Raw genomic sequence first — 19,868 nt, forward strand, 5'->3', positions numbered from 1 at the left:
GTTAGGACTCCACACTGGGTTGTAGGCTACTTCAAATAAAGAACCTCTGGCCCAGGAAATAAGCCTTTTGTGTAATATTATTTATATAGGTACTAACTTTCATTATGTTTGATTGAGCTGGTTCATTTCCCTCGTGTTTCTGACCTGTGAGTAGTGTCTTTGACTATCCGTTATAGTCAAAGCCAATCGAGGGTTGGCTTCTTTCTTCCTCTTAAATTTACTTACATTAGGTAGATCCAAAGCACTGGAGATGAAACCTGTAAGTGAGACATTTTTTCTGCTCTCAAAGAACTTACGACTGTCTGGGTAAGAGGAGACATAATAAAATAACGTGTACCATTTTAGAAGTATCTTCAGGTTACAGTGAAAACACTAAAGGATGTCATCAATTCTACTTGTAAAGTTTGGGAGAAGCTTATATAATTGGCTCTTGAACTTCATTGTGTTACATGAATAGGTGTTCAACAGGGAAGGAAGGGCATTCCTTGCTGCTTCAATTGGAAGCAGCATTAACAATAAAACTGATGTGTCTGAGAAGTGGTTAATTTGGTTGTTGAGCAGGATGAAAAATCAGGTTTGAATAGGTAATGAACTATGGAGGGTCTTTTGTCATGCTAAAATGATATTTTATTCTGTAAACAAATGGGCAAACTAGCAGTTTTAAATGGGAGGATCATGAAGAAATATGTTGCTGTTCAGAGATACCTGTGTAGTTATGTTTTTAGAAGAGAGCTGGTAATAAAGTATAGCTTTGATAATCTAAAATAGCCTGGAGGTTAAAAACACCTAGAGATTTCCACCACTGGACCTATAGAATTAGAATTTCCCATTTTTTCCCTAAAATTTGGATTTGGAGGTGGAATGTTTTTACTCTTTCAATATAGCATTCCAGTGGGCTGCTGCAACAAAAGTAATAAAGATTGTTTTTAATGCTTTCCGTTTACACTTGGATGTTTTGCATTGGAAATGCCTTTTTTTTCCTGCTAATCCCTTTATTGAAAGGACTATAATCCTGGGTAGGGAAAGTAAATACTAATTACTTGTTGATTTTTTAGCTAAATAGTATTTTCTTATCCTTTGTGGATTGACAACACATGAACTCACTGTTTGCAACTGAAGTTCTCTCTCCAACTCTTTTTCTCATAAGGGTAGGAGAAGATTGGACGGTGGTCTTGGGTTCTCTGCCAGTTGGTGGCATTTTCTGGCGTCCCAAACTAGAGGTGCTGAAGGTTGACTTTATGGTTCCCCAACCTCCACATCTAGTTGATCGTTCAAGTTTTTTTTTTTTTTTTTTTTTTTTTTAAGATTTATTTATTCATGAGACAGGCAGAGACATAGGCAGAGGGAGAAGCAGGCCTCCTGCAAGGAGCCCAATGTGGGACTTAGTCCTGGGTCCTGGGTCCTGGGATCACGCCCTGAGCCAAAGACAGATGCTCAACTGCTGGGCCACCAGGCGTCCCAGATCGTTCAAGTTCTGTTGATTATTATCTTCCAGATACTTTTCCAGGTTCTGACTCATCGCCCCCTCCCCTTCCCTTAACATTATCCATCTTAGGTTAGTTAAGGTCCTGGTTTCTTGTAAATTTGTTGCACTGTTAACACTACCTCCCCCTGGTCACAGTATCTTTAGTTCTAGTTCCCTGATATTAATCCTCTACTTTACTGTCATATAGCCACCTCTTACATCTTCCAAGCCAATCAGATCACTGCTTTAAAAGCTCTGTAAGGCACCTGTCATAGTGGTTTTTAATCTTGTGGGGGAATTTGAATTTCTTGGTAACTGATGGAAGCTATAGGCCTTTGCCTCTAAAAATGTTCGTTAAGTGTATACTTGAATTTCTTGGGCTTTTGGTGGGGGGACCACCTTGAAGTTCTTTCATAAATCTGGAATTGTGAGGATGCCCTAAGATTGTCTTGTTTCCTTTTATGCTGCTTTATCTACTTAGAATGCTCATCCTCCCTTCTCACTTTTCATCTTCTGCTCTGCTCAGATCTTGCTTCCAAAAAGCACCCCATCACCACTGCCCTCCTATAGATAAACCTCCTCTCTGCTCTCCTAATAACTTTGTTACACTCTGTAGTACCTTAAGAGTCTTGCCCACTAGTGATTTTCAAGTTGTGAACTATACTTACTCATTTTGGGTCCCCAGTTGTAGAATTTATCTAAAGTAGGCATTCACTTAATGCTTATTAATAATTGAGTGAAGTCAGGATATTGGAGCCCTTAGCAGCTTTTTCCTCTGAATAAAATACTATTTTTTTTTTTTTTTTAGCTTCTCTGGAAGTAAATTTAAAGATGTTATGTATCTAATTTTTTTATTTTAATTTTTAGAAGAGCTCATTCTAAGGTCTGTTCCAGATCTAAAATTATAATTTTACTTGTGGGCATCTTCACAAATAAAAAGCTTGAAGACTTTGCACATTTATGGAATCTTTGATGTAACATTGTCTGATTTTTAAAGTCTGACTGTCCATTTTCCTAAAATCTTTAGACTAATGTCAGGGCTAAGTTGTGTTTTCCATTTTAGGGAAAAGGAACAGAAAAGTTTCCCAACATCTGAAAATACCAGTTCTAGAAACACTTGAATATTTTCATCAGTATATTTTTACATATCAGCGAACTCATGTTATCCATATATTCAGAGTGCACATTCAGAATGTTAAAGAAGGAACCAGAGACAGAGATGGTATGAGTTCTTAAGGAACTACTTAAAGATTTTTGTTTAGATAAGATTTTAATTTATTTAGTTCAGCAAATACCAGCAGTTTGTTTTAATGCAGTGTGCTTATTTAAGCTCTGTTTTACCCAAATTGCCCAAATAATACTCCCCTCTGAGAGTACACATACTCTTGACTTGGAATCCCTTCATTGTGAAGAGCGTATTTAGTAGGTGCTACAGAAACAAGGCACAGTGCTGTAATCAGTAGTGAAAAAGAAATTGGTGGTGTTGCTCATAAAAGCAAAGAACATTATTCTTGTAAAACAGTAATGAGAGGAAAAAATAGTGGTTGAATAGTTTTGTTTGATTTGTATAGTTTGTGTTAAAATAGAATGGGCAAATATTTTGGTGGGTAGGCTTTTGTCTGAGTTATTTTTAAGAATTAGGACATTTGGTCTGATAATGGCTGAGAACTTCAGAAATTGGGACGGGCCCAGAAAATGCAGAACACGGTGACCATAGCCTAAAAATGACTGCTAGAGTTAGACATAGTCTCCTTCTGAAAGGTTTGAACTGCCAGATGTATAAACTCCAGGTGGATTCTTGATTAGTATAAATGCTAATTTCACTGCTTCCACAAATACTTCATGATGTACTGCCAAATTTTGATCAGTGCTTAAAATTGTTGTTTCTTCCAAGTATTTATACTGTTATTGCAACATCGGAACTTTGAACCAAGTGAGCTTTTGCTGAGCAGGTATGGCATGCATAGCAGAGCTTAGTTTCAGGCCAGCATTAATGGAAGATTCTTCAACTTGGGATATTTCTTTAGTGAGGGGCAAGCATAAGCAAATTAGTAAAAAGTTTTATTCAAATAGCCTCAAAAGGGACATCAAGTAAACCGTATGATACTTCTATAGAAAATTATATTGTAGCATTAATTGTAGGTGTTTTTAGTATTGTTTTTTTGCTCTTTATATATTCACAGATTTTTCATTCCCTTTTGGTAAAGCATTTGGTATTTCACAACATACTGGCTTATGTGAGCTCTAAGGTTAAAACAGTCTTTTTTAATCGCACTTCCTTCACACCTTCAAAAGCAAAAGTTTGGAACTTACATGTGAATTATTTGTTTTGCTTATTTGACTCAGATCTTGGCTGTTACCAGTTTTTGAAGACGGGGTATTTCATAGGAGGTAAAAATAGCTAATTTAGAGCATGAGGCTTTTTGGTATGATCAAGAATGTGAGGGAATAGAGTGTTACAGTATAAGGGCATTAGGGGCCTGAAGCACTCAGAAGGTAATAGATTGCCAAGGGTCAGTTGGAAACGAAAAGGAAAATCTCAACTTACCATGCATTCTTCAATAGTGATCATATACCCCAGGTTTGCAGGGTTATCTGTGTACTATTCCATTACCCCTGTGGAATACTGAAGGGACGTGGAATTCTGATATTTTCCTTCTTAAATGAACCATGTGACCTGGTTTAGTTTCAAGGGAATTGAAATTATTGTATGTATGGCCTCCTGTGTTTAGTACTCAGACTTAAACCTAATATTTTTGTAATTTAGCCATACCCATGTGGGGTTAAATGGACTTGTGATTGTTTAGGAATCTCACCACCAATTAAAATATTATTTCCATGAAAATTCTTTTGCAGTCTTAACTGTTCCCAACACCTTTCAATTTTTTTTTTGGAGTCCCCCTTCCTCTCTTTTCCTCTCCAAGAATATCAGTCCTCTCAGCATGTTTACAATCGAGTATACACCTTTCCATGTTTTTCCCCATGCCATATAGTCATAGAAGTGTGTGTCTTTATTTTACAGAAATGGCCTGCATTTAATATTTTATACAAAGAAAATATGGATTTTTTTTAACACTTAAGATCAGCATTTTCAGTCATTTCTACTGGAAATATCTAAGCACATTTGATTGGAAAAAATTATCTAACGGCTATTATTAAAATGTGCTATTATTTTATAGGAATTACCGTAACTTTAGTGATGCTAAACAGAACTATGATGAATACATGTCAGATGGATAGGGAAGAAAATTATAAACTGAGAATTTTGAGTGCCAGGGTGCCTAGCTGGCTCAGTTGGTAGAGCATGTGACTCTTGTTCTCAGGGTTGTAAGTTCAAGCCCCACTTTGGGTATAGAGATTACTTTAAAAAATAAAATCTTTAAAAAAAAATAGTCTCTTAAAAAAAAAACACAGAAAGGAATTGAGCTCAAGAATTTTACCTTATGCTTACTATTTATGCCCCTAAAAAGATAAGTCATTTTGAAAATTGATTGGGAAATTATATAGCTGAATATTCCTATAGTTGAAATATATTTTCTTATCAGGGTATTTTTTTCCCCTCCCTATCAGGGTCTTATCTTTATCTTTAGTTAGATTTAATTAACTTCATTGACCTGAACTACTTGATTGGATGTTTGCCAATACCTAAAATTTACCTTTTTAGTAGTGTTAAATAGGATAAGAATACCCAACTTTTTTTTTTTTTTAATACCCAGCATTTTAACTTGGACATGTTTAGTTCAGTCAGAAAGGCCGCTGCAAAAAAAAAAAAAAAAAAAAAGACCACTGCATCTCCTAGCAGTTAAAGAGGCAAACTAATTTGATTTCTACATATGAAACTATTTTCATAAAAAAGTAATTGCTATTTTAATTTTAAATAATTCTTAATCTGTGTCCTTGGATTATACATGATAGATGTTATTGAAATGAAATCCTGCTGATCCTCATTCAGATGTGTTTGACTTTCCTTATAATAGTGGCTTGTGCCAAGCTCTTCACACTTTTCTTAATATTTGGGATTGTGAATGCTACAGACTCCCAAATACATGATTGCTAATGAATTAGTGTATTTGATTAGCGCTTTTTAAAAAGTTATATTGATATTTTCCTTCATTTGGGGATTTAAAAAAATAAAATTTAATATTAATGTTTTCCATCCAATTACAGGAGTCAGAAATACCATCAGAGGAGGGGTACTGTGACTTTAATAGTAGGCCAAATGAGAACTCTTATTGCTATCAACTTCTTCGACAACTAAATGAACAAAGAAAGAAAGGTATTCTTTGCGATGTCAGCATCGTGGTGAGCGGAAAAATCTTTAAAGCTCATAAGAACATCCTGGTTGCAGGCAGCCGTTTCTTTAAGACTTTATATTGCTTTTCAAACAAAGAAAGCCCTAACCAAAACAATACTACCCATTTAGATATTGCTGCAGTTCAAGGTTTTTCAGTCATCTTGGACTTCTTGTATTCTGGTAACCTGGTGCTCACAAGCCAAAATGCCATTGAAGTGATGACAGTGGCCAGCTATCTTCAGATGAGTGAAGTTGTTCAAACTTGCCGAAATTTCATTAAAGATGCCTTAAATATAAGCATTAAATCAGAAGCTCCAGAGTCTGTAGTTGTGGACTATAATAATAGAAAACCAGTTAATAGAGATGGTCTATCTTCATCACGGGATCAAAAAATTGCCAGCTTTTGGGCAACACGGAATCTTACCAATTTGGCAAGTAACGTAAAAATTGAAAATGATGGTTGTAACGTCGACGAGGGCCAAATAGAAAACTACCAAATGAATGACAGTAGTTGGGTCCAGGATGGTTCACCTGATTTGGCTGAAAATGAATCTCAAGGTCAAACAAAAGTGTTTATTTGGAATAATATGGGCTCCCAGGGAATTCAAGAGACTGGCAAAACAAGGAGGAAAAACCAAACTACAAAGAGATTTATTTATAATATACCACCTAATGAAACAAATTTAGAAGATTGCTCAGTGATGCAGCCACCTGTTGCCTATCCAGAAGAAGATTTATCATTCATCAAGGAAGAACCAGGTAAATGGTTATAAGATATCTCCGTTTTCATTCTTATGAATTATGGTTGCATATAATCTTGAAGTATATTTTCAAAATATTTTTTAAACCATAAAAGTAATACACAAATATTAAATTTGAGTGTTCATAATAAAAAGGAGAAAATTACTGGTATAATTTTGATGTATCTTTTTTTTTCCTCTCAGCATGTGTTTCTCAAAGTTTGTGTTAATAATCAGGTTTTAACTTACATTATTAAGTGGCCCTGTGGGCTCTTCTTCATTTATAATTCTTTGATTTCTCTGATCTTTGGCGCTGTGATCCCTTTTTTTGTACCCAGTGCTGGAAAAGATAAAATAATGTAATCTTAATTGGAACATAATCGGTTTGTCATTTCAGAATATTTTTGAGATCTGATTAACATTTCTTATTTCCAGTTTTTTTTGTGATTAAACATTTAAGTGTTTTTATAGAATTTTGAAAATGATGGTGGGATTATTATTTGTTTAGAGCTACTGCTCTATTCTTACTATACATATTACAGAAGCTGAAATGTTTTGAATTTGTCCCACTGTTGCCTCATTTTTTTGTTGTTGTTGCCTCATTTTCATTCTCATTTGTTAAGAGAGGGGACTCAGACCTTTCCCTTCACTAATACAACTAAAAGCATATGTACAAAATCTTAGCATATCACATTTCTACTGTGGACTTTCTTTTTTTTTAAAACGGGGTAGGGGACCATTGTTACAGAGTATAAATAGAAAGATTTGAAACTTGTCCTTTCCTAAATTTTATTTGAAGAAGTAGCGCAGTGGATTTGAGGTTTTCCTATGCAGACGCCATACTTGAGGTATGATTTAATATTTGTTTTGCTCTCTCAAAGCCTTGTTAACTATTCAGTATCTGATTTACATGATGATGATTATCTGGGGGTGGAGTACTTCGTTAAAAAGAATCATTGTTTTTGGTTCTCAAAAAAGAGCAGAATGCCTTAGTACTGTGAAATGTTTTGGTTTTCTAGGTTTGAATTTAGTGTTCATTGGTTTTCAGATTTACTTAGGTGGAAATCAACATGCCTGCATGATGAATACTATTTACTGATCTTTTCCCTCATACTTATTGACTGTTGTTTAATAATAAAATCCCAGAGGCAGTTTAAAGTATTAAGGGTAGGTTTTCTTAGCATCACTTTATTTTGGCTTAACTTTTCATATAGAAGACTTTGAAGCAATTCTCAAATAAGCTACATTGTTTTTCTGCTACAGAGATTAATCTTTTAACGGTGTAATGGGAACCCTGTGGGTTTTTTTTAAATACACAAACACATACATGATTTAAGGCATAAGCAGGTTTTGGGGGTAGTAATTGGCAAAACTAATCAGCTTATAGCCCAATTCTTAATGCCACATATAATTGGAGTGATTCAAAGAAGCATTACTGTTGAACCAATGCGTACCTTAAAAATAACATTACTAGCTATTAACTCAGCAAGCACCCCTTCAGCTTTGGCAAAGATTAGTTAGATCATAAATTTCTAGTCTTAAATGCTTTCAATTTATCTCTTATATCTTATAAAAGAATTCTATTATGTTATGGGTATCACTTTGGTGTCTGAACCTTGCTTGACATTTGATTTTATCAGTAATGTGCTATATTCCAGCTGTTGAACTTTTTGCAACTTTTCAGTGCCTCTAAATCGAACCTCACTGAATGACAGGAAATGGGGATCTTAAAAGAATATTATGTTTAGAATATAATACAGAACCAGGAGTTAGCAAATTGTACTGTAAAGGACCAAACAGTAAATATTTTTGGCTTTGCTGGTCATTAGATCAATTACTTAACTCTGCCATTGTAGCATGAAAGTGGTCCCAGACATAAAAGTAAACACAAATGAACATGAATATGCTTTAGTAAACCTTCATTGCCAAACCTTGGAATAGAGCAGTGGGTCTTAATTTTTCTTGGATGCATATTGACATCACTTGGGAACATTGCAGACCATGATGCTTGGTGGGTCTTTCTTTTTCTTTTCTTTTCTTTCTTTCATTTATTCATGAGAGACACATGTCACAGAGAGGCAGAGACACAGGCAGAGGGAGAAGCAGACTTATGCAGGGAGCCCAATGCAGGACTCGACCCGGGGGAATTCCAGGATCGTGCCCTGAGCCAAAGGCAGATGCCCAACTGCTGAGCCACCCAGGCGTCCCTGCTTGGGTCTTTCTGGTAGAGATGGAATTAATTGGTTCTGAGAAACTGCCTGATTGTTGGAATTTTTATAAGCTCTGTAGGTGATTACACTGAAAGTGAAGGTTGAGATCCACTGACAACCCAAATTGAGTCATGATTTGAAAATGATCTCTGTACTTACCTACTTATGTGACCATGATCTAAAAATTAAAGTCCTTAAAAAGAATAAATAAATAAAAATTAAAGTCCTGTCTTCAATTTCATCTTTAGAGTGTAATATTTATTTTATAGAATAATTATGAATAGTTGTACAAAAGTACAACTATTGTCATTATTAGATCCCTTCAAAATTAGACTATTGAGATTATTTAAAATTGGTTTTCCAGCAGGGTGCTTTTTACTAAATTCTGAAAAGGTAGTCTTAATAGCCTCAGGTTGGCCTTTTTGTTTGAATAATTTAAAAAATACTCTTAAGCAGCCCATTCCAGTGTAGGATGATACTTATTAGGAAGTTATTTTATATTGAGCCAAAATTCATTCTTTTACCTTCATGATTCTGCCATTTTTGAGTAGTATAATCTGAGCCTAACCTCTAATCTACCTGATAAACCAACCATTCAGATATTACAGATAATAAATATTGCCCTGAGGTCCCTTTTTCTTCTGGGCTAAGTGAATTCCAAGCCCTTTTACAATTTTTTTCTCACAGTCAAACTTATGTTTTTCACCCAGAAATTTTGGTGTACAGAATTAAGTGGAACTCTGCAAGCAAATTCTGACCAATATAGAACACAGTGGGTCTGTGTTTATCAAGGTTAAGGCCTGTCTCAAGGTCATTGAGCTAGTAAAAATAGAGCAGGTTTCATGTTTAAGACTGTCTCATGTTAAAATGTTGCAAATAATGAACTGGTAGCCTCAGTCTTTTAAAAAATGGGTCCTTTTAAAACCTCAAACATTTTTATGAACTGCACCATCATTAGGTTATACTTTGTTTCCATTTATTGAGAAAATACTGAAAATGCACTGTGAAGTAGATGCTTTTAAATGAATTTAAAACTCTGTAAATATCTTAAATCATAGAAAGTTATTGATATGATTTATGAGCAATGCTTGGCATATTCAGATTTGTGAATCCCTTTAAGAACTATGACTTCCCCAGATTCTTAAGCCTAAAGTCTGTAAACCACAGACTCTAAATATTTTTTTGCCACATAATGTTGAAGCTCGTGTTCTGATGTTGTAGGGAATTATTGTTGTAATATGTTGAGATATGATCTAAGATACTGAGATAAGGTATACCCACAAATATCAGGGATTTTATTTAGGTGGATTTTATCTTAAAGAAACTTGCATAGCTGTTACTTGACTCGCTACTGTAATTTGCTTCAAATCATTTTTGATATATGAGGATACTTGAAAGTAGAATTTAGGAAAAGTTAGATATAAACTTCTGTTCTTTTTACTGGTTTATTTTTTTTTTTCTTTTTACTGTTTTATTGAAGCTTCTGGAACAATTAAAACTGTCAGGAAAGAATTCTAGGTAATAAAACAGGAAAAAAGGTGTCATTAATGAAGTTACTCTGGTAATATAAAGATTTCAAATCCTTGTCTTGCTGATTCACAACCAGAAAACAAATTTCAGGCAAGTAAAGCATATAAAAATCTGAGATTAGAAATTAAATTGTAGGAGTAAACATAACACCAAAGTCGTTTTTATAGTGTGTTCACACATGCTGTTGTTTTATTTTTTTATTTTTTAAAGATTTTATTTATTTACTCGTAGAGACACAGAGAGAGGCAGAGACACAGGCAGAGGGAGAAGCAGGCTCCACACAGGGGGCCTGACGTGGGACTCATCCAGGGTCTCCAGGATCACGCCCTGGGCTGCAGGCAGCGCTAAACCGCTGCAGCCACTGGGGCTGCCCCATGCTGTTGTTTTAATCAGAGCAAGTCACGTTAATCTCATTGTTGATCTTTTGATGCCCTGTGATCGTAAGGAACATGGTTTTCTGAATCTAGATTTTTCTGTTACTTCATTTACACCAGTAGGTTGCACCTATTGTAAGTAATTGCTCTTGATGTGTACACTTAATTTATGCACACATACATCATTTTGAACAAACATTTTTGAAATGACTGAACATCAGCAAAACAAAATACAGCAGTAAAGAAGTTAAGTGTGCTACTGAAGAGTATTAATATGGTTGCCCTAATTAAGCTTTTAATTGGCTCTAAAATACTAAGCAGCCTCTCAAAAGGAGGAAACATGCCAATTCTGGAGGATGACAAACTTCTCCAGTACTGAATTTTGAAAGGAATTTCTCCAGTGAGGTTTTATATAGTTGATACTATGTAATATAGTAAACAGTCTCCTCAAAAACATTTTCTAGGAAATGAAGCAGTAGATTATATAATTGAGTTTTGTATCTTTAATAAAAGCTAATACAATTCTATATAGATGGTTTAATTTTTTCTCAATGTCATACATTCAGATGCAAGGTGATTTTATGTTAACAAAGAATTTAGAGTTCTTTTAGGTTTTTTTTTTAAGATTTTATTCATTTATTCATGAGAGACCGAGAGTGAGAGGCAGAGGGAGAAGCAGGCTCCATGCAGGGAGCCTGAACGCAGGACGCTATCCCTGGTCCCCAAGATCACACCCTGGACTGAAGGCGGCACTAAACCACTGAGCCACCCAGTCTGCCCTAGTGTTCTTTTAAATCTAAAAGTTCCTTTCTTTCATATGTACTTCGGGGGAAAACAGTTTTTTTTTTTTTTTTAATTTTTATTTATGATAGTCACAGAGAGAGAGAGAAGCCCAGACATAGGCAGAGGGAGAAGCAGGCTCCATGCACCGGGAGCCCAACGTGGGATTTGATCCTGGGTCTCCAGGATCGCGCCCTGGGCCAAAGGCAGGCGCTAAACCGCTGCGCCACCCAGGGATCCCGGAAAACAGTTTTTAATAACATTTGTAAATTTTTATTAGTTCTTATAAATTCTTATAAAAGTAGAGTTGAAATCAGGTTTCAGCTTCACATATTTAGCTTTGGTTAGAAAGCACATAATTTGAGTATTTTAGAAGACAACCTTGAGAACAGAATGCACAAGCCAAATACCTCTTAAGATATTCTAAGTCATATTTGAAGTAATGAATTATTCTATTTATAGTGAACTCCTGAGTTATCTACTAACCAGCACTTCTATGTTTTGGATTGATATTTGGCATTATTTTCAGATGTTGCAGAATCTTAAAATGTTTTCTGAAGGATTAAGTTTTTACAGTTCTGAAAACTGGCTAAAACTGGCGATCACACTTGAGTAATATTTTTGACCATGCCATGTAAATTTACCATCTAAAGTATTTTAAAGGGATGCCTGAGTGTCTCAGCAGTTCAGCATCTGCCTTCAGCTCAGGGAGTGACCCTGCGGTCCCAGGATCGAGTCCCACTTCAGGCTCCCTGCATGAAGCCTGCTTCCCCTTCTGCCTCTGTCTCAGCCTGTTTTGTTTCTCTGTGTCTCTCATGAAAAAATAAAATCTTTAAAAAACTATTTTAAATATGATTAAAAACCATGGAACTTGGCTTTGTTTAAAGAGATGTGGCCATTGGACTCAGTGTTGTTACTACTCAGTTTTGTAGCTATAACTAGCCTTGAGTGTATCCCACATAATGTCTCTAATGGGAAGAAAGAGAAAAATTTCATAATTCTGACATCTTGAAATCCAGTAAAAACTACCCAGAGCTTTTTCTTAATCATTTTGGCAACAAAACCTGATAACTCAGTTGGCAGCAAACCCAGCTATTTTTATCTTTTACTCATTCCTTTAAATGTGAATATTCATGTTTTGTTGCAGAAATACTGTTCTGATTATAGGATGCTACCCTAGACCCCACTGGGAGTATTGTAGTTAACTACTTTTCTAAAATCTGAAAATTGCTGCATTCTACATCTTCCTCTAAGCACTTCAGATAGATTTATGGATCTGGATTAGTTGTGTTTTTAAATCTTAGGGTGTTCCAGCTGTTCTGCTCTGCCTTTCAGACATCCTTTTGGTTTAATGTTAGGAACGATGAGCTACAAGTGATAATGCTAAGTCACTTTTCTTAGAAAATAGTAAAATTGGATGTTAAATGGTAGTTTGAAGGCCTGATGTTCATTTTAAAAAATAAAGGTACATCAGTAGTTAATGGGCTATAAAATATACTAATCTCTAAGAAACTTCGAATGTTTAATCTTAGGAAGATGATAGTAGGTAGCTAGTCGGTAGTAGGAATTTTCTGCCATCTTTTTTTCCTCCTTTTCCTCTGCTTAGTGTTCTTTTGTCCCCTGTCTGCCGTATTCATCCCGAGATGACTATATTTTTTATTAACCTACTAGATAAAAACCCTAAAGAAATAGAATCTGTGTGGCCAGATGAGTGTTAAAGAAGCCTTGTGGGGATCCCTGGGTGGCGCAGCGGTTTGGCGCCTGCCTTTGGCCCAGGGCGCGATCCTGGAGACCCGGGATCGAATCCCACGTCAGGCTCCCGGTGCATGGAGCCTGCTTCTCCCTCTGCCTATGTCTCTGCCTCTCTCTCTCTCTCTCTCTCTCTGTGTGTGTGACTATCATAAATAAATAAAAATTTAAGAAAAAAAAAAAAAAAAAAGAAGCCTTGTGGATGAGTTATAAGAGCTTTTTTGTGAGTCCTGCCTGAGAGTATCAAGTTGTCTAAATCCTTTCAGTGTCAATGCCTGAGACATCTACAAAACTGAAATTTTGATTTCTGACATAGTCTTAATATTCTGGGATGGGAAGCTGGTCTTAAATCTTCACTCAAAAGTGTAAAGTTATATTCTAACAAAATAGTACTTTCTGGGATACCAGAATAGCTTTCCACATCATAATAGGGAATTTGGCAATTAAAATTTTAAGTCCTCCCAAAAATAAGCATCTTGCCAGATGATATTGATGTCAAGATTGAGGAGTCCCTTACCTGGAACTTGTTCATAAGATTGCTGTGGGGTAGAAACATACCCAATGTAGTGACAAATGTTAAAATAGTACATATGGCAGGGGGTGCAGCGGGAGGTTCCCAACTGCTCGGAAGAGTTGGAGAAAGCTACATAGAAAAAGCAGTAATAAGAATTGGATCATGTGTAGGTGTTTGCCAGGAGAGGGAGAAGGGCATTCACTGATGACAAGGTAGCAAGAAATCAGGGTAAGTAGGTAAACGAATAGAAAGAAGAGTGTGGTGGGAAATGAGGTTGGCAGATAGGTTAGGCCAGATAGTGATTCTCCTTGTTCTACATGGCAAATTTGTGGATTGTATTTTACAGACTGAGGCAATGGGAGGTTTTTAACTAGAACTTTGGTCCCTTAAAATATGCCTCTGGGAAAAAACAAATGGATTGGGGTGGGGAGTGATCTGGGTGGACCTTTTAAGGACTAGCAAGAACAGAAATAACACCCTTGTTTGAGTAGTGCAAAGAAGAAACAGTGTAGTCAAAGATGGAGCAGTCACTTGAGTCAGTGGGGTGTGAATGGAAACTATGTTGAGTCTCTGGGGTGCTACAGGAACTGTCAAGGGTGCTTTATACAACAAATTTATAAGTGAATTTACTCCAATGAAAAATGGAAAAACCTGATCACAGTGAATGAAGAAGAAAAACTATCTGTTTATAAAAAAAGGAAAAGTTCTGAAACTGTCTTCAGAGAAAAGAAACTTGATGTTGACATATATTTATGTGAAAATGAAAGTGGGGATAGACTGAATCTCTTTGAGTTTTTTTTGTACAATGGAGTTATTTCTAAAACCTTGATTTCTGAGGTCATCTTTATTCCATTCTTAAGAATATTTATCATTTAAGAAAATAAATCAGTCTGCACTTGCACTTGCCTCTGTTCTGCAATTTTGAGAACCAAAATAAAATGGTCAGGGAAACCTTCTTTATTCCCAGCTTAGTTTTGTTTAGCACTTAACAAGCAGGTGCTGTACTATATTATCTTACCAGATGACTTGGAAACATTGCAAACCTGCTGTGGTCCAAGAGAAATGTATAACCATCAGCACCAAGATTAACCTAGCATGATGACACCTAGATTTATGTTGTACTTTACATTTTACTTAGTGTTTTCATTTACTGATGTCACTTTTCATAGCAACTTTGTGATGTGGGCAAACATTGCTACTCTTTTTTTATGCGAGAAAAAGTAAAATAAAATATAAATTTTGAGGAGAGATTTACTTTACTGTTTTTTTTTAAGCCTCATTTCTCTTTTCATTACTGTTCATTTGATTTTTTTTTAATCTATGAAAAAGAGATCTTTTTAAAACATGCAAAACATGGTTAATCATAATATTTTTAAATGAACCGGAAGAGAAGATTGCTTTCAAGGATAGACAAAAATGTACTAACTATAAAGAACAATAGCTGATATCTAGGTAGACTTGAGGTTTTGGAAATGGTTTTATTACATAAAGGAATTAGTAAAGTGAATGTTGATTTAACGTAGAGTGTAAGGTTTATTTTTGTTCATTAGCAAAAAAAGTATAACCTTCCTATCACTAGGAAGGTTAATTAAAGGTGGATGTACTTTAACTTCACTCTCATTTCTAGTATGGCAGATTGTTTTTGTTTTTTGTTTTTGATTTGTGTGTGTGCCAGGTCCATAGCTTTAGTGTAGATAGTTACCTCCTGAAACTGTTTTAATAGCTCTTCAAAAAGGTCTTCTATTTTGCTAAGTTTAAATCAAGTGACAGATTTTCATGGGAAGGTCACGAATGTCAAAAACCAAGTATAGTTGAGTTTATTTTTTAATCCTGTAATTTTGGAGAAAAAGATGACCAAGAATTACTGCTTTTGCTTCCTACTAAAGCAAAATTAATTTCTGTTTCAAGTGAATGGTTGGTTGCCTCATTTCTATCCCACTTAGATCACCTGATTAGAAATGAGTTGCTAGGCAGTTTGGCTGGTTTCTAATAAGGTACAACAATGATACCACGTCTGTATTGATTCATGAGTTAAGTGTGCTATTTCTGAAAGTTTATTGTCAACCTGGAAAAGCTCACCTATTCTGAGATTTGTTTTTGAAATCAAGAACCATGTATCTTTCAAAAGAGATTTGATATCTGTAGCATAGTTATGATTTTGTTTTCCAGAAGAAACCTTGTACACAGGAAAAATATATTTGTCATCTATTAAGCTTTCAGGTTGAGGTATTCTGTGCTTGGTGTAGGATTAAAGATCACAAATTCTAATACTTAAAGAGGTAGGGTAGAAGACAGGAAATGTCTATTTTAAGAACCAGCTGAGGAAGCCTCAACAAATCACTATAGAATGTTACATAAATAGAAACACCCTGCCTGTATTTACAAACCCACTTGGCAGAATTTTAAGAAGTGCCCTCTGAGCAGACTGTACACTCCAGAATAATGACATTTTAAAAAAAGCTGGAAACCTAGTACAGTTGTTTGAATGATTTAAATTCTTTATTGAAATATATTCAGCTTTTCATAGGAAAAAAAAGCCACTAAATTTCAATTAACTATTTTCAGTTTAAGGGTATGTTTTTATGTTTACTATATACCAGAAAACAAGTTATTCTTCTTTAACCATTAACTAAAACTGAACTAGTAATAGAGGTTGCAGAGGGCAGAGTATTCAAACCAACATTTAACAACCCTTGTTTGAAAAGTGTTTTGTCATACATTGGGATGAATGCTGGGAAAATAAAACCTAACCAGTATCCCTCCCACCTCTCAGGAAACAGGTAAAGGAGTTTATTTACTGTTCCTCTTCTTCACGTGAAATATTTGTTCATTTTACTGACTTTCAGCACATTTATTCTAGGCAATAACCTCGTCTATTAATATTACACCTTACAGAGAAAATAAATGCTGGCAGATGAATGACATTAATTAAGTACCTGTCTTCTAACTTCTCCCTATATGTTGATTGTCTTTGCTATCTTTCCTAAGTACTTAAACATTTGCTTCTGGATTCCAGACTCATTATCGTTGAATTTCTTTAGTATTTTTAACTTCTCCTTTTCTTAGTGACTTCTTCATTTCAGCGTTTAAATGTTTTACTTTCACCTTAAAAAAAAAAAGCTCTTTCTCACTCTTCCCTTTTGCAACCAAATTTCTCAAATTGTATTATTTATCATAATTCATCATTTCTGCTCACAACACAGGCCACTCTTTACTTTTTCTCCTTGCCCCACTGATCTACCAGAGTCAGTTGCACTGACCTCATCATTGGCCTCCTGGGTGCTCAGCATTTATTGAGTGAAAGTAATGCATGTTTCAATCCTTACCTTAAATTTTTGGCAGCATTGTTGGAGTGGAATTTTCCTTGAAATACTTTTTTCCTAAATTCTGCATCATTTTACAGTTTATTAAATGCTAAGATTCCTCAATTTATTGGTCACAGTTTTTTCTTCATGGTCACCATCTGTTTACTTACATGACCTTATTTACCAAGCATCCTGAAAACTCATTTTTATCACCAGCTTAAGCGTTGTATGTATATAGCCTTTGGTATTGATTTCTCCACTTCAGAGCTTAAGTGAAAAAAAAAAAAAAAGGTTAAAATTTTGAGACCTTGTTACATACCAAGCAAGGAGCTAAGCACTTTTCATTTATTATCTCATTTGGTTCTTGGATAATAATAATAAATTAAAAGCAGCATAGCTCTTTTCCTGATAATTTCCCTGCCTTTACAATAAAACAGTTCTCAGTCTTTATTTAGTAGGCATCAGAATCACCTAGAGAGTGTTTTAAAATGCAGATTTCTGCGCCCCACCTCCAAAGTATCTGATCCAGTAGGTTGGGATGGGACCTGAAACTATTTCTATTTCTAGCTAGTTGCCAGATAATGCTGATGCTGCTGATTTAGGAGCTATACTTTGAGAACCACTATGTTAGAGAAGCAAAATAACGTGCTTCACGACTCACACACCTGGGATGTGACAGCTGAGACCAGGTCTCAGGCAGTATCTAGAGCTTATCCAAACTACCTCTTAAGGTCTGTCAGACTAAATATATTAACTACCTAAAATTGGTCCTCTTTCAGAGTTCCCTGACTGCCATTGGTATAAGATGGAAACTTCACTCCTGCCTTCAAACACTGCCTCTCCCATTTTCAGTCTTACCAAGCACTTACTAGTTCTGCTTCAAACAACCTACTTTTCCTCCCATTTGCCACTACAATCAACCAAGTCCAGGCCACCATCAGTTCTCAGCTGAATTTCTATAAGAGCTTTCTAACTAGTCTCCCTATATCTCCTTTTCCTCCTTTAATTCATTCATATGATACCAGGAATAGTTTGTTTTTGTTTTTTTTTTTTTTAATTTTTTTTTTTTTTTAATTTATGATAGTCACACACAGAGAGAGAGAGAGAGAGAGAGAGGCAGAGACATAGGCAGAGGGAGAAGCAGGCTCCATGCACCAGGAGCCCAACGTGGGATTCGATCCTGGGTCTCCAGGATCGCGCCCTGGGCCAAAGGCAGGCGCCAAACCACTGCGCCACCCAGGGATCCCAGGAATAGTTTTTTTAATGCCATTTTAAAAATCATTTTACTGGGATCCCTGGGTGGCGCAGCGGTTTGGCGCCTGCCTTTGGCCCAGGGCGCGATCCTGGAGACCCGGGATCGAATCCCACATTGGGCTCCCGGTGCATGGAGCCTGCTTCTCCCTCTGCCTGTGTCTCTGCCTCTCTCTCTCTCTGTGACTATCATAAATAAATAAAAATAAAAAAAATCATTTTACTACTTTTAAGAGTAAAGGCCAAAATCCTCACCATAATCTGTAGCACTCTATGACCTGTCTATGCCTGCTTGAGGATCTCCTTCTACTGTGCCATTATTATGTAATCCAACTGGTCTCTTAGAACATAAGTGCTAGATCTATTAAGTGATTTGGGGTTTTAAAACTATGCACTAGAACCATTACTGAGTGTCATTCTATTTCATTTGCCCACCAATTTTTTGAATTCAATACCTGCTTATGTAAACAGAATTTTTAAAAATTTTAATCTTGGTGTTGGGAAGCCAGAGTGGTGGGGGTGGTAATATCAAACATGAGTCTTAAGTAACAGGGAGATGACAGATTGTCCATAAAAAGTGGCATTTTAAAAATGTTCTTCACATACATTTGAGAGAGTTGATAGTACCAATGGGATGATGCTAGATTCACTAGTAGAAACCCAAATATTTGGACCTTGTATTCTAAACTAAGGAATTTGAGGGCAAGCCTAAAAGCTCTGGTGAACTGTTGAAGATTTAGGATTTGTGTTTCAGAAGTACGAGCATTATGTTTTGAAGCAAGGATACCAAGAAACTATTTTAGTAATTCACTAATCCAAGGGAACAATGATGGGTACCTCTGAATTAAGGCAGTGATAATGAAATAGAAGGGATGAACAGATTTAAAAGAAATTAACAGATGGAACCAAAAGCATTCATCTCATTAGTATGTATTTTGTTTTAAGCTGCCTCTCTGCATCCTTTCCATATTTTAAGATTAAGGAATTAATCTTCTCTGAAATCTTCCTTTACTATTCTAGCTTTAATTGGTCTTTTTCACTTCTGAATCAATACAGAAACAGTAACATTTTATACATGTGCTTAGTAACAGTAGCAGCTGTCATTGGGTGCCAAACACTGTAATTTGTAACACTTGACTTGGATTATCTGACTTGATTTTTTTAATCAAATCTGAACTATTTGGAAGCATATGAGGAAATTGAGGCACATGCTCACATAGCCAGTAACCTAATTCACCTTGCCTCTTAAAGCTTATTCCTATTCAGTACACTATTCTCTCGAGTGTGTGCTTGTTCTTGTGGCTGAAAACCATGTCTGATTTTGTGCCTTAATCGCGTTAAGCACGTAGTAGGTATTATAACTTGCAGATAGATAATTTTCTATTTAGTTGCATAAGAAACTACCAAGCAGGGAGTGGTTGATGATGGTTATAGTGTGGTTGTAAGTAACAGATTATTGTACATCTCCTTTTCAGATCTGGATGGTGCTCTACTCTCAGGGCCAGATTGTGATAGGAATGTGAATACAAATTTGTTGGCAGAAGCCGGCTCCAGTCAGGATGGAGGTGATGCTGGTATGTACAGTAGGATTTACAAAAGTACAGTAAGAGTACGTTTGAGAGGATTTGAAGATTGGGAAGTGATTGTGTACATGTT

The 19,868-nt window shown here is 35.8% G+C and overlaps 1 protein-coding gene across 2 annotated transcripts in view; it reads left to right on the forward strand.

Moving 5' to 3' along the window:
• The window catches only part of ZBTB10 (zinc finger and BTB domain containing 10), a 32,853-nt gene that overhangs the window by 4,691 nt on the left and 8,294 nt on the right, over positions 1-19,868 (forward strand). For both annotated transcript variants that reach the window (XM_038579592.1, XM_038579593.1), the window contains exons 2-3: positions 5,633-6,518; positions 19,688-19,786. In XM_038579592.1, the coding sequence (XP_038435520.1) occupies positions 5,633-6,518; positions 19,688-19,786 (985 nt within the window). The remainder of the gene's footprint in view (positions 1-5,632; positions 6,519-19,687; positions 19,787-19,868) is intronic.

Source organism: Canis lupus, chromosome 29 (genome assembly GCF_011100685.1).
Source record: "Canis lupus familiaris isolate Mischka breed German Shepherd chromosome 29, alternate assembly UU_Cfam_GSD_1.0, whole genome shotgun sequence".
Lineage (NCBI taxonomy): Eukaryota > Metazoa > Chordata > Mammalia > Carnivora > Canidae > Canis > Canis lupus.